This window comes from Haemorhous mexicanus, chromosome 15 (assembly GCF_027477595.1).
Source record: "Haemorhous mexicanus isolate bHaeMex1 chromosome 15, bHaeMex1.pri, whole genome shotgun sequence".
Lineage (NCBI taxonomy): Eukaryota > Metazoa > Chordata > Aves > Passeriformes > Fringillidae > Haemorhous > Haemorhous mexicanus.
The window spans coordinates 1,811,336-1,826,432 of NC_082355.1; the positions used below are offsets into that span (position 1 = coordinate 1,811,336).

Below are 15,097 nucleotides of genomic sequence, written 5' to 3' on the forward strand. Positions count from 1 at the left end.
GTCCATGGCCAGAAAAACAAGCGATCCTTGGGGCTCTGCAGACCTGGCCAGGCCAGCAAGGGTAAGAAGAAAGGAAGGTCAGACAGGCTGGCTCAGGAAACCTCAGCAGCAGCTCCTTTTTCTTCCTGCTCCCCGCCCCAGGCAGTGGAGAGAGCTCATCGATTGCCAGGCCAGGCCTTACGGCTGATGCTGATAAAGCATTCAGAAAACTCCACCTGAGCTGAAAAATGCACCCAGAAACGGGGGCCTATCAAATACCTGAGCCACCAGCCAAGAAATGGCACCTGTGCAGCCGAGTTTGCTCCTGGGAGAGATCACTCTGGGCCTGAGGAACCTCGAGCAGCCCTGCCCTGAGAGCCAGGAGGGCCCTCGGGGCTGTGGGGCAGCACATTCCAGCTGCTCCGCTCGCCCAGGGCTCCCTGAGCCCCCTGACTGCAGAGGGGCTGGGCACAGGAGGACTTGGCACAGCCACAATCCCTGCTCCAGGCTTCCAGCCCCCTGCCAGCCTTGCCCACAGCCACAATCCCTGCTCCAGCCCCCTGCCAGCCTTGCCCACAGCCACAATCCCTGCTCCAATCCTCCCACCAGCCTTGCCCACAGCCACAATCCCTGCTCCAATGCCCCTGCCAGCCTTGCCCACAGCCACAATCCCTGCTCCAATGCCCCTGCCAGCCTTGCCCACAGCCACAATCCCTGCTCCAGCCCCCTGCCAGCCGTGCCCACAGCCACAATCCCTGCTCCAATCCCCCTGCCAGCCTTGCCCACAGCCACAATCCCTGCTCCAGTCCCCCTGCCAGCCTTGCCCACAGCCACAATCCCTGCTCCAGCCCCTGCCAGCCTTGCCCACAGCCACAATCCCTGCTCCAGCCCCTGCCAGCCTTGCCCACAGCCACAATCCCTGCTCCAGCCCCCTGCCAGCCTTGCCCACAGCCACAATCCCTGCTCCAGCTCCCTGCCAGCCTTGCCCACAGCCACAATCCCTGCTCCAGGCTTCCAGCTCCCTGCCAGCCTTGCCCACAGCCACAATCCCTGCTCCAGGCTTCCAGCCCCCTGCCAGCCTTGCCCACAGCCACAATCCCTGCTCCAGCTCCCTGCCAGCCTTGCCCACAGCCACAATCCCTGCTCCAATTCCCTGCCAGCCTTGCCCACAGCCACAATCCCTGCTCCAATCCTCCTGCCAGCCTTGCCCACAGCCACAATCCCTGCTCCAGCCCCTGCCAGCCTTGCCCACAGCCACAATCCCTGCTCCAATTCCCTGCCAGCCTTGCCCACAGCCACAATCCCTGCTCCAGCCCCCTGCCAGCCATGCCCACAGCCACAATCCCTGCTCCAATCCTCCCACCAGCCTTGCCCACAGCCACAATCCCTGCTCCAGCCCCTGCCAGCCTTGCCCACAGCCACAATCCCTGCTCCAGCCCCTGCCAGCCTTGCCCACAGCCACAATCCCTGCTCCAATCCTCCTGCCAGCCTTGCCCACAGCCACAATCCCTGCTCCAATGCCCCTGCCAGCCTTGCCCACAGCCACAATCCCTGCTCCAGGCTTCCAGCTCCCTGCCAGCCTTGCCCACAGCCACAATCCCTGCTCCAGCCCCCTGCCAGCCTTGCCCACAGCCACAATCCCTGCTCCAATCCTCCCACCAGCCTTGCCCACAGCCACAATCCCTGCTCCAATCCTCCTGCCAGCCTTGCCCACAGCCACAATCCCTGCTCCAGTTCCCCTGCCAGCCTTGCCCACAGCCACAATCCCTGCTCCAGTTCCCCTGCCAGCCTTGCCCACAGCCACAATTCCTGCTCCAGCCTCTGCCAGCCTTGCCCACAGCCACAATTCCTGCTCCAGCCTCTGCCAGCCTTGCCCACAGCCACAATTCCTGCTCCAGCCTCTGCCAGCCTTGCCCACAGCCACAATCCCTGCTCCAGCCCCTGCCAGCCTTTTCCACAGCCACAATCCCTGCTCCAGTTCCCCTGCCAGCCTTACCCACAGCCACAATCCCTGCTCCAGCCCCTGCCAGCCTTGCCCACAGCCACAATCCCTGCTCCAATGCCCCTGCCAGCCTTGCCCACAGACACAATCCCTGAGCCTGAGGCACCAGGTCCTTCCCTCCCCATTCCCTTCCATCCTGCAGAGCTCTCCATCATTCCTCAGCCCCATTCCTGCCATGACCACTCCATCCCCAGATGCTTTCTGGAGGTCCTGCAGCGCTCCCAGCTCAGGCTCTGATGCATTTCAGAACTAAAAATACCAGAGGAGGTGTTCCCAGCACTTCGTGATGGCCCCGGCACGACAGGGCTGCAGGGTCTGCCAGGAACTGGGTGGGTTTTTCCTCCCTCCTTCCCAGCAAAGGCAGCAGCACATGGGCTCCTGTCATCAGCCCAGCCTGCTGGCGTCCCAAACGCTGTTTTCCTGCTAAAGCAGTGGCAGTTGATGATTAGAAAATGTGCTTTTTGTTTGAGAAGAGCACGCCAGGCCCTTGGAAGAATCCAGTCGCTCCCATTGACCTTCCAGCACGCACTCCACGGGCCTGCAGGGCTCCATGGCTCCTGCTCTTCCAAGGGCCAGCTGCCAGGAAAGAGGGTCTGAAAGAGCCTGGGTGAGAGGACAGAGCCCATCCACCCAGCCAGGGACAGAGCTGCTGCCTGGCATCGGAATTCTCTGGCAGCAAAGAGAATGCAATGGGTGATTGTCCCTCTGCTAGGCTGCCCAGGAAAACAGGGAGAGATTTGTGTCTGGTTGTTTGTCAGAGCCAGGGTGCTGAGGGGACAAAAATGCAGGCATGGAGTCTGGGAGTTTCCCTTGGTGCCCAAATTCTGGAAAACTCCCTGCTCATGACATCAACAGGCTGATCCCTCCGGGTCCCCTGCATTTCTGACCGCAGGAAACCCTCCCTGCAGGACCCTCCCAGCTGGGTGGGGACACCTGGTGAATCACCTGCCCCAGGAGCAGAGCTGCAGCTCCCAGAGATGGGCAGCACCACGGGATTCCTCTTTAATTACACAGGCCCTTAATGGAGTTTGCTGGTAAACACCTTGTAACCACATGTGCCTGCAGATTACGGGGTAATTACGCTTAGAGGATCACGATCTGAGAGAAGCATGATTGAGGGAAGACAAAAATAACCAGGCAAACATGCTGCACTCACCAGGATCTGTCAGGATGCCTCCCTTCCCAAATGCTTCACTGTCCAGCCTTTCCTCTCAGAGCAGGGGCAGGAATTTGGGAGGTGCCAGGGATGGGGATGAAACTTTGCACTTGGCATACCAAACCTACTTTGGGAGCTCTCCGGGCTCCACCGGGCTCCCAGCTGCTCCAAGGATGGGGATCAATGGCTCAGCCCACCCTGAGCTGGCTTGCCATCAGATTCTGGCCCCGTTTTTCCCAGGGGCACCTTGGGGACAGGAGGGAGTCTGGAAGATCCCAGGTGTGTGAGCCAGCCCCCATCACCCCGTGCCACGCTGATCCAGACCCTGCCCAACCCTGAGCTGGCCAGGGCCTGGGATGTCCTTGGTGGGAGCCAGAACGAGCAGGGGCACCTTGCTGCTGCCCAAAGCAGTGCCCAGGCTGGCAGAGCCCCTCACCCAGAACGAGCAGGGGCACCTTGCTGCTGCCCAAAGCAGTGCCCAGGCTGGCAGAGCCCCTCACCCAGAATGAGCAGGGGCACCTTGCTGCTGCCCAAAGCAGTGCCCAGGCTGGCAGAGCCCCTCTGCCCTCACCCAGAATGAGCAGGGGCACCTTGCTGCTGCCCAAAGCAGTGCCCAGGCTGGCAGAGCCCCTCACCCAGAACGAGCAGGGGCACCTTGCTGCTGCCCAAAGCAGTGCCCAGGCTGGCAGAGCCCCTCACCCAGAACGAGCAGGGGCACCTTGCTGCTGCCCAAAGCAGTGCCCAGGCTGGCAGAGCCCCTCTGCCCTCACCCAGAACGAGCAGGGGCACCTTGCTGCTGCCCAGAGCAGTGCCCAGGCTGGCAGAGCCCCTCACCCAGAACGAGCAGGGGCACCTTGCTGCTGCCCAGAGCAGTGCCCAGGCTGGCAGAGCCCCTCACCCAGAACGAGCAGGGGCACCTTACTGCTGCCCAAAGCAGTGCCCAGGCTGGCAGAGCCCCTCACCCAGAACGAGCAGGGGCACCTTGCTGCTGCCCAAAGCAGTGCCCAGGCTGGCAGAGCCCCTCTGCCACCCCAGAGGAGCTGGGCCAGGAGGGATGATGTGCAAATCCCACGGGGTGACTCACAGCCAGCACTCCACGGACCTGCAGCACCCAGACCTGCTGGCTCCCTCCAGAGCAGCAGAAGGATCCTTCCCACTCACTTCAGAGGCTGAAATCCTCGGGGCAGTGGCAGCTTTAACCCTTTCAGCACAAAGCATCAGTCACGTCGAGCTCCCTGCCCAGGTTGCCAGGGAGGTGCTGGCTGCAGGCAGAGCACATTCCAGGGGCTGATTTTAAGGGATGTTCTCTTGGCCAGGGGTTTTTCCTACAAGCTCCAGCTCCCATGGAAATGCCAAGCAGCACCACAGACCTGTTTGCTGAGGTAGGGATCCATTTGTAAGCGATTAGTGAGAGGCACTGATAGCCCAACAAATGTAAACAGCAGCACTGTGCCCTCCAAGCCCTCACTGCACGCCTGCATTCCCAGGAGCAGAGGCCACCTTCCCACCCTCAGGGCCACCTGAGCTGCTCTGCAGCCTCAGGACAGGAATTTACACCTGACATCAAGGGTTTTTATCTCTTCACCCCAAATACCCAATTTTCATCTGGCTTTGCCTTGATCATGGGACAGATGATGACACGGTGACACTCAAATCCAGGCTGCAAACCACCCCCTGTCCCCTCAGCAAGGCTCCTGAGTGCTGTGCATGGAGCATCTCCAGAGATAAACCCAGCAGATCCTGCCCAGAGCTCCTGGAGGCCTCTCAGATTTGCTCAGCAGCGTGGCTCAGGGCCAGCCATGGCCCACAGCCACAGGTTTCCTGCCTCACATCAGCCTCAGGCAGGGGAGAAGCGTGAACAAAATGCACCCAGAGAAGTGGGAAGCAGGGGTGGGAATTCACAGATCAGATGGTGGCATTCTGTCCTCAGCTGTGCATCTCCTTGCTTTGCCAGCCCCAAAATTTTAGCCCTGCAGGCACAGGCACACCTGGGCATCATAAATTTGTGCACAATCTGGCTTCTTCAGCCCTTGTCCTGGGGGGAAAAACAGCCCAAAAAAATCCAAGCAGCAGACCTGCCCGTGCTGGGAGGGCTGGGAAGGGGCCCCAAACTCCAGTGAGCCACTGGCCACCAGCAGAGGGGTAAAAAAGCCATGGTAGGTCAGTGCCAGGGGCATCACGGGGGTGACACAGAGATGGCACAGACACAAGGCTGCCAGGATTTGGGTTTTGTGCCTTGGGGATGTTTTGGAGGGCTACAGGCTGAGGAGGGATGCCCAGAGGTGGGCGAGGCAGCTCTTGGCAGCATTGACAGCAGTCCCAGAATGAGCTGATGGCAGAGATGGCCCCACAGCCTGGCCTGGCTCACAGAGCCACGCTGGAACAGAAGTGAAACAGCATTTGGGCATCCAAACCCTGCTCAGAGCACTCCAGCTGCTGGGAGAGCAGTGGGAGCCCAAGAGGGCAGAGCCAGCCCCAGCAGGGTTGGCACAGCCCTGGGGTGGTCCCAAGGCACCTGCAGTGACCCATAAATCACCAACCCCCAGCACCCTGAGCGACCACGGCATGTCAGAGTTGCCAAGCCTTGACTACAACACGTGGCTACTTAAAATGGGGTAATGGCAACTCAGGCAAGACTGCAAAGCCCCCCAGAAGGCTTGGCAAGAGCCCTGGCAGCTGCTGAGTGATGTGCCCAAGGCCACAGAGCTGGGTGGTGGCAGAGGAGCAGCTCCCAGGGACTCCTGGCTGTGCCCAGGGGCCTCCCTGGCAGGGCAGAGCAGGGGGCAGGCAGCAGGGTTTGGCTCCCTGGCACATCTCTGGACGGGCAGCAGGGTTTGGCTCCCTGGCACCTCTCTGGATGGGCAGCAGGGTTTGGCTCCCTGGCACCTCCATGGGCAGGCAGCAGGGTTTGGCTCCCTGGCACCTCCATGGGCAGGCAGCAGGGTTTGGCTCCCTGGCACATCTCTGGACGGGCAGCAGGGTTTGGCTCCCTGGCACCTCCATGGGCAGGCAGCAGGGTTTGGCTCCCTGGCACCTCCATGGGCAGGCAGCAGGGTTTGGCTCCCTGGCACCTCTCTGGATGGGCAGCAGGGTTTGGCTCCCTGGCACCTCCATGGGCAGGCAGCAGGGTTTGGCTCCCTGGCACCTCCATGGGCAGGCAGCAGGGTTTGGCTCCCTGGCACCTCTCTGGATGGGCAGCAGGGTTTGGCTCCCTGGCACCTCCATGGGCGTGGGAGGCCGCAGCTGAAGGAGTTTTGCAGCACCATCAGATAGCTGGAACACAGCAGTGCCATAAACAGCCCTTATCTCCAGCAGCAGCCCAGGCAGCTATTAAGAGCTGGGAAGGAATCCCAAAAGGAACCAACAGGCATTTGTCAAAATTGGCTTAGAGGAAGCTTAGCAGTCCCACCTGACCAGGGTGGCCAGTGATCCCGGCAGTGCCGAGGAGCAGACCTGGGCTGCTCCCCGGAGGAGCAGAGGGAGGACCCTTTGTTATCAGGCATCCTGCAGGCTCGGAAAGGATCAGTCCCTATTGTTTCCCACCTAGGCAGCGCCAGCCCCGCTCCCCCGGGAGGGGGCTCGCTCCTGCCCCAGGTGTGGCTCGGGCAGAGGGCACCTGGAAAGTTTCCTCGCCTCTGACACAGCCCAACAGAGCTGGAATCACCTGTTCTGTTGCCTCGCAGCGTGCCAAGGCATTTTTCACGGTGTTTTGCTCGGGAACCACCCCAAGCCCTCGGATTGAGAAACCTCAGCACGCCAGTGCAATGGAGAAGTTGCTGCTCTGCTGTTCTGTGCCTGGGGGAGGGCTCCGCTCCTCACACAGCTCCAGGACCCACGCGAGGGGCAGGGGGGCTTCCCTGGAGAGGTTAGGCCAGGGGGAAGCCCCTCAGGTGGCCATCAACATCAACTCTTTCACCAGGGACTTGCTGCTTTTAGAGACAGGGAGCAAAGCCGTGCCAGCGAGGTGGGCACAGCTGTCACACAGCACATCAGGTAGGAAAAAGAAATTGATTATGGCTTGCTCAGCCCTGATCAATCTTCCCAGACTTTCCAGCAAGGCACAGAATCCAAAGTGAGCAGCCTGGTGCCAGTTCTCATCTTATGCAGCACATTTCCGAGCTCTGCTTCTTTAGAAATTCATCCACAGCGCATGAGTGCCTCCGTCCCTGTCTCTCGCACAATAGCAACACCCACATCCCCAGCTGCAGAAGGTTTGGGGTTTTGTTTTTTCAGGGTTGCACCTGTGCTTCGCTCAGGTTTCTGGGTCTCTCCTCACCCTTCTCCTCCTCCCCTCACATCCATTTCTGCCCAGGCAGAGGCAGCAGCAAGTGAGGCTGTGCCTGTCAGAGCGCTCCTGGCTGCCTCTCACCATGTTGCGTATCGACATTTCAGTCGATGCTCTGCCCTCCAAAACCCCAGAAATCCAAGCCAAGAAAAGTACTCCGTGGAGATAAGCACCAGGGCTCAGCCCACATCAAACACAGCCGAGCCAGAGCCTGTCAGAAAGCAGGCGAGCAAAAGGCAGGCAGGAAAATAACCCCAAATCCACCCCACCAGGCTTGTCAGCGCTGCTATGACATTTTCTTTCCAATTCCTCCCAGCCAGCTCGGTGCGGTATCAGCCCCATTCCCTCAGCCAAGGCGAGAGGACGCCGTACTCACTGCTAGTGCTCATCCTGCCGCTCCTCGCCCGTCCTTCTCATCCAACAAAGGGGCGAAGATGCTCTTTAAATCCGCTTCTCCTGCCGCTCCCCGGCCGCGGGAGGAGGCTGCCGCTCTCCTTCTCCCAGGAGAATATTCCCGTGCGATCCGCCGCCTAAGGCATCCCACGGCGGCTGTCCCCGGCGCCGTCCCCGCGGCCGGCGGATGCCAAGGTCACGGCTGGCGGGGAGGGGACGCGGGGGGCGGCCGGGACCGGCCCGGGGGAGGGGACGGGCCCGGGGGAGGGTCCCGGCAGAGCGGCGAGGGCCGGCCAGAGCTCGGCCATGCACTGCGGAGCGCGGCCGCGGCCGCCCGCTTATAGCGGCTGGGAGCGGCGGCGGGGCCGCGCAGCACCGGCACCGCCCCGGCACCGCCCCGGCACCGCCCCGGCACCGCCCCGGCACCGCCCCGGCACCGCCCCGGCACCGCCCCGGCCCGGCGGCACCGCCCGCGGGCAGCGAGCGGCCCGGGAGACACGGGCGGGGCCGGGCGGACACGGATCCCCGCACGGACCCGGAGGCGGCTGAAGGATGCTCAGCCTTGGCAGTGCCCTGCCCTGCTTTGCTCTGCCCGATGCCCTCTGCTGCCCACTGCCCTGCCCTGCCCAGCCCTGGCTGCAGTCCTGCCCACTGCCCTGCCCTGGCTGCAGCCCTGCCCACAGCCCAGCCCTGCCCTGCCCTGCCCTGTCCTGCCCTGCCCTGGCTGCAGCCCTGCCCACTGCCCTGCCCTGCCCTGCCCTGCCCTGGCTGCAGTCCTGCCCACTGCCCCGCCCTGCCCTCAGTTCTGCCCACAGCCCTGCCCTGCCCACTGCCTTGCCCTGCCCTGCCCTGCCCAGCCCTGCCTGCAGTCCTGCCCACTGCCCTGCCCTGCCCTGCCCTGCCCTGCCCTGCCCTGCCCTGTCCTGCCCTACCCTGGCTGCAGCCCTGCCCACTGCCCTGCCCTGCCCTGCCCTGCCCTTCCTGCTGCCCTGTTTTCACCCCCTGCCCTGCCCTCAGCCCTGCCTGCAGCCCCTGAGCCCCCTGGCTGGTCCCTCCTTGCCACAGGGCTCCTGCCCAGCCCTGGGTGCCAATGCTGCCTGCCCTGCACTGTTTGCTCTCCAGCTGAGCATCCCAGAAATGCTGTCCCAGGACAGAGGGATGCGCTTTATGCAGTTAACTGGATTTTCTCCCATGCCAAGGTTCCCTCCTGCAGCTGTCTAGGCTGGCACCCCCGGCTCTCCTGGCAGCCTGGGCATCTGTCCCACGCCAGGATGGGGAAGGGAGCTGAGGGTGTCTGCACGGCTGCGGGACAGAGAGGGCCCTTCCCTCGGGATGAGAGCAGCCTCCCCTGCTGGCAGCACCTCAGGATCCCTTCAGGGGCTCCAAAGCCCTTAGCCCCTTGTTTTGTGGCTGAAACGCTCTCAGCCAGAACAGAGCCATGCCCCGTGTGCCCACAGAGCCAGGGCTGTGCCCCCTGCCCACACAGCCCTCAGGAAGCCGTGCTGGCCTCCCGAGCCGTGATCCTTGCTGTGATTGCAGGATCTGAGCTGCAGCCCTGCCACTAATGAGAGAGGTTTGTCATGCAGCGTGGCAGGCGCTGCCGGGGCTGCAGAGCTGCTCAGAGAGCCCCTCTGCCTTCCCTTCCTCTCGCTGCTTTCTCTGCACAGATGCTGGCGGTGACGTGACAAGACAGGTAGCAGGGAGCCGTGCTGGTGCTGCCAGCTCTGCAAGCCCTGCTGCCCGTCCCCTTCGGCTGTCCCCTCCCCTGAGGTGACAGGGAAGAGCAGGATGAGCAGTGGGAGTGGGAGCCTGGAGGTTCCTGCAGGGCTGGGGGGAACGGAGCTGCTGATACAGGAAAGATTGAGAGGCACTGTTTACAGGAGCATGTAGTGACAGGACAAGAGGGAGTGGCTTTAGGGGAGGTTTAGATTAGATATTGGGAAGAAATTCCTCCCTGTGAGGGTGGGGAGGCCCTGGCACAGGGTGCCCTGAGAAGCTGTGGCTGGCCCATCCCTGGAAGTGTCCAAGGCCAGGCTGGATGGGGCTCAGAGCCACCTGGGCTAAGGGAAGGTGTCCCTGCCATGGATGATCTTTAAGATCCCTTCCAGCCCAGGCCATTCTATAATTCTGTGGTGATTCCATGGCACAGCATGGTGGGATGGCTCAGGCTGCACTGAGTTTGGCCCTCTGTAAAGTTTCCTGTGCCTGATAGAGTCCAGGTGTGCCCTCCTCAGGGAAGGTCCCCATCCCAGCCAGACTGTCATGAATGGTGTCAATGACCCCCATCTGAGGAGTCAATAAAGCAGCCAGGACGAGAGCTGGTCCCCACGGTTCAGCAGCTAATTGAGCTTCTTCCGCTGACCTGGTTTCCAAATCTTGTTAACTTGCTGCCTTTAGAACAACTTGAAATCTCCAGCACAGACAGGCTGGGGTTGCAGAGGGCTGCACAGGAGGATGGGGCGCTCTGGTGGAGCTCAGGGAGCACAGGGGCAGAACCTCTGCCCTTGCATCCCCTCTCCAGCTGGGTGGTGCCAGAGGTGCTGTGTGGGGAAGGGGAGTGGGCACTGCCAGCTGGGCAGGGTGCCAGGTGCTCCCTGCAGTGGGGTCTGTTAGTTTTGGAGCTGGGGAGGTGGCAGCAAGGAGCTGTGACCCTGGTCACCTCCCCAGCTCAGCCAGCAGCTCCTGGGCACTGCTCCGAGCCCCTCACCACCAGCGCCGTCCCAGGGCGTTTTGGAAATCCCATTTCCTTTCCTTTGTCTGAGGGAACTGCCTGCGAAAGCTGCCGTGAGAGGATGTTCGGGATGCCTGAGACAGGAGTCAGAGAGGAGGAAATGTCAGGATGTTAAGGCAGCCTCCTTTCATCCCTTTGTGTCTGTGCACTGCAACATGAATTTTCACAGCGATTATTGGATGTGTTTTTCCCACAAGGCTCCTGCTCCGTTCAGCACCTGCAGGTCCCACAGAGCTCAGGCTGTGCAGAGGAAGGGGAACCCTTCACCCTCCAGTGAGAAGGGACACGGGAGTGATGGACATAAAAGGACAGAGGAGAAAAAGGTGCTAACTTCATTTAATTTTCCTTCCCTGGACACTGGGATTTTTATCTCTCCTCCATAAGATGCTGAGGGTCGCCTGAACCAAACTTCCCCCACCTGCTCAGTCACTGTGCTCCTGCCTGATCCCAGCTGGAGAGCTGGACGTTGCTGGTGGCACCTGGAACCACCGGGAGCTGGGCTCAAACACACCCTGTGCCACACCTGCACCGGGAATGGTGAGAAATCGGGCTCAGTAGCTCTCCATGTGTCTCTGCCGTGTTTCCATGCCAGGCTGTGCTCAGCTGCTGTCCCCGGGGAGGGATTTTAGTCCTCAGGGCTGGAGGGGCAGCCCCCAGGAAAGGGGATCCCTCCTCTCTGCCCTGGGACTCGGGGACAGATGGTGAGGCTGCAAGGGGAATTTCGGACAGCAGGTCCCAGAGCTGGGAGAGGCAGTCAGGAGAGTAAAAAGACCACAGAAACCCCCTGTCCTGGAGGCACAGGGGATGGTCCATCGGCAGCCTCTGGAGTTTCTGGTTCATTCGGAGCCGGAGCATCCCTTCCAGCGCACCTGGACACCGCCCACACATCCGTGCTTGCAGCACCAGCTCCCAGCGCTCTCCCCGCGCTTTCCCAGCCCCTTCCCTTCCACTGGGAGTCATTTGGGTGCACAGCCTTTGCTGCCGAGAATCCCCGGCGGGCTGGAAATGCCTCTGCCGGGGATGGCAGCTGCAGCACCCATGTGTCCGTCTGTCCCTGCGGCTCCAGCTGGCCAAACACGGCCCTGCCAGCCCCAGCCCCGGCTCAGCTCCTGCCCAGCGCTGCCAGCGCAGCCTCTCCTGTCCCCAGGAAGCTCCGAGTGCAAAGAGCAGCGGGAATGCCCGCGGGGACAGCCCCACGCCCCGCACGGAGCAGCGGGCAGGCTGCACAGAGGCACGGCTGACTCATCACAAGCTGGTGACATTTTCCAAAAAAAGCCTCGAAGTCCGGGGCTGTGATGTTCCCAAAAGGCAGCAGAGGAGCCTAAGGGGGCTGGAGACCCCATTCTACCATGGCACATGGGCTGTGGCATGGCGAGGAGGAAATTCTGCCTCGCTGGGCAGTTCCCACCCATTTTCCTTGTCCCTGGTTCCCCTGGGAGGTGGCAACTGGCAGGGGTAGGGTCAGGAGTGGGCAGATGCTGCTGCCCACTGCCCCACTGCAAAGCCAGGCACTCCTAGTGATGGCAGAATTATTTCCCACATGATGGAGATAAACATTTTAATTTGTGAGTCCCTGGACCACAGAGCAACTGGGAGCAGAGGCAGTGAACTGGGCAGTGGGACCCTGGTGCCTCGTCCAGCAAAGGTCTCCTCTCATCCTCCTCATCCTCCTCCTCCTCCTCCTCACAGCCACCACCAAGGCATTTGCCAGTGGTTTGGCTTCCTTCCAGTTTCCCCAGCAGCCCTTCCCAGCAATTCCCACATCAGCAGGAGGAGACACAGCCTGGCAGAGGCAGATGTTCCCCGGGCTGCCTGCATTAAAGTGATAATCAAATGATAGATTATTTTCCAGCAAACTCTCATTTTCAGGCATTAATTTTAGTGCTGTGCAAAGAGAGGCAGTGAAAAGAGCACCCAGGCAGTGGAGGATGGGTGGGATCTGGGTGTGCTCCAGGGAAAGCTGATGCACCACAGCCCATCTGTACCTGCAGCCATCCTGCAAAGCCACCGAGGGTGGGCTCCATCCTCTGGCTCCATCCTCTGGCTCCATCCTTTGGCTCCATCCTTTGGCTCCTGCATCCTCCTTCCTTCTTACCCTCACCAAGACTGCCTCTGGGCCAAATGCACCAAATATTCTCAAACCAGCAGCAGGTGAGTCAAGGCGAGTCCTGCAGAAGCTCTGAGCATCAGGAATGTTCACATTCCCTCCTGAAAGACCTGGGCAGCAGGAGAGGAGAGGTGCTGCATGGCCTGCACTGATGCAGGAGTGATGGCAAAGGCCTAAGGCCATTGAAAGTCAATGTTTTTCCTAAAACCTGCAAATCTTTCATCCTGGAGTGCTCTGGAAAAGGAGGAGCAATTTTTGTGTCACACAGCAGGGCTGGGGCTCCCAGGCTCTGTCAGGAATTATTGCCTGAGCTGAGGCTGCTTCATTTCCCTGTCACACCCTGTGTGTGACACACAGGGACCCTTTGTGGGCACAGCCACCCCAGCTGGCAGCTCCTGCCTGGCACAGGGAGCTCGCTTCCAGCTGCAGCCTGAGGACCCTGCCCTGCTTTCACCCCACTGGAGGGCAAGGGAAGTTGGGATTCATTTCAGTTTTCTCTTTGAAGTTGCCCTGGAGCATTGAGAGTTGCTGGCAGAAGGAATTGCTCCCCGTGGGCTGGGATCAGGAGATGTTCATGGACAGCCTTGCCCAGCATGAACCACCTGTGGGAAGGCCAGCTCTGGGATCTGTGCACTCCTGGAATTTCTCCCACCTTCCCAGAGCTCCTCAGGGAGCACCCCTTGCTCAGAAGGACCTTGGGAAATGTTACTGCTTTCTTATTGCTGCGGTGGGATTGTCACAATAATTGAGTTTTCCTTTTCTTCCTCAGAGTATTCCATGGGAAAAATGGGAATCAGGGTGATTCTGGGGGAATTTAGGGCACCCCCAGGGCCTGGAGCTCAGGTCAGGTCTCCAGATCCTCAGGGGGAGGCCAAATGCTGTAATTAAGGAGAGCTAATTTCTTTTTCCACTTTTGAGCTGCAGAATGGCTCGCCCCAGGTAGGCAGCAGGTTATCTCTTTTCTAGGAAATCTCACTCTTTTTTTTTTTTTTTCTTCCTCAGCCTAAAAATGGAATGCAGACCCTGAAAATAAATTCCCAGAGAACACCACTGTGCAAACATCCCAGGCTTTGATTCAAAGTGTTTGGATTAATTAGCTTAAACTGAAAGCTTTCATTCTGATTTCAGCCTCTGCTTTATGGACAAAAAATGAAAGCAGCAAAGCTTTGGAAGTTGAAAAATCAAAATGTTCCAGCCTGGAAATATCAAAAAAAGATGCTGAGCCTCGCTGAGCTGCTTTGTTGCTTTCTAAAAGGAAATGGCATCGAGGTCAACACCTTTACAAGAAGCTTGGATCATTAAGCACTTAAAAAAAAAAAAACCTTAGTTCAGCATAAGCAATTAATTTCTTAATTAGATTTTCTCATTTTCTTCCAGAGGGAAATCTAAAAATATTGATTTTTTCCATTTTATCCAAAGATTTCTCTAAATATGATCCCCTCACTGGATGGTTAAGCTAGAGCTTGAGCTGTGGGAATTACATGGGGTGGTTCATTTAAATTTGCTTCGTCATCTTTCCTTCTCCTTGTCCTGTTCATTTCTGTTCCAGTGGCAAAACAACACCAGGGAAAAAGCCAAGGATAATACAGAAAAGAGAGACTGGAAGGGAAATTGAATATGAAGTATTCTGGAAGTCTCATTTTCCAGAGGTGAAACACATTTCCTTTGGAAGCCTCTTGGAGGAGAATGGCCTTGATGTTTGGAGCAGTTTTTCCTGCTGATTTTCAGTCAGCTCCATCCAAAGCAGCACCTGGATGAAGTTCAGCTGGACATTCCCATCAGCATTACCTGACCTGGGCTGTCTTTAACTCAGGAACCATAAAATCCCTGCTGGAATTGTGTGTGGCCTCGCTGACCACTGAGGCACATCCAGCTGGGAGCTCCCAAAATCCCTGGAGAAGGTTCCAGAGGGTTATTTTCTCTGGAGATGTCCTCTAGGCCTGGCTCTTGTGTCCCTGTTGCTGCTCAGGGTGCTGCTCCCCTGTTTTGGAGCTTTGCCTCGTTTTTCCAATTCTGCATCCCCACAGGGCTTGGGGGTTTTTGCCAGCCTGTGGGGCTGCCTGTGCTGGGGTTGGGACAGCAGGGCTGGGGACAGCAGGGCTGGGACAGCAGGGTTGGGACAGCAGGGTTGGGACAGCAGGGCTGGGGACAGCGGGGCTGGGACAGCAGGGCTGGGACAGCAGGGATGGGAGAGCAGGGCTGGGGACAGCAGGGCTGGGACAGCGGGGCTGGGGACAGCAGGGTTGGGACAGCAGGGCTGGGACAGCAGGGCTGGGACAGCAGGTCTGGGGACAGCAGGGCTGGGGACAGCGGGGCTGGGGACAGCAGGGCTGGGACAGCAGGGTTGGGAGAGCAGGGCTGGGAGAGCAGCGCTGCAATCGCGTTTTCCCCACGCTGGATGCAGCGGAGCGGTTCCTGCTGCCATCTAACGGCTCTGACAATGA

The 15,097-nt window shown here is 59.7% G+C and overlaps 1 protein-coding gene across 9 annotated transcripts in view; it reads right to left on the bottom strand.

The window, feature by feature from the left end:
• Positions 1-8,138, bottom strand: part of ABLIM3 (actin binding LIM protein family member 3) — a 48,519-nt gene extending 40,381 nt beyond the window's left edge. For 3 of the 9 annotated variants that reach the window (XM_059860150.1, XM_059860148.1, XM_059860152.1), the window contains exon 1: positions 7,799-8,138. In XM_059860150.1, the coding sequence (XP_059716133.1) occupies positions 7,799-7,811 (13 nt within the window). In that variant the 5' untranslated portion in view covers positions 7,812-8,138. The remainder of the gene's footprint in view (positions 1-7,798) is intronic. The other 6 variants (XM_059860146.1, XM_059860147.1, XM_059860151.1 and 3 more) reach the window with 4 other exon arrangements.
• Between the last annotated feature and the right edge of the window lie 6,959 nt (positions 8,139-15,097).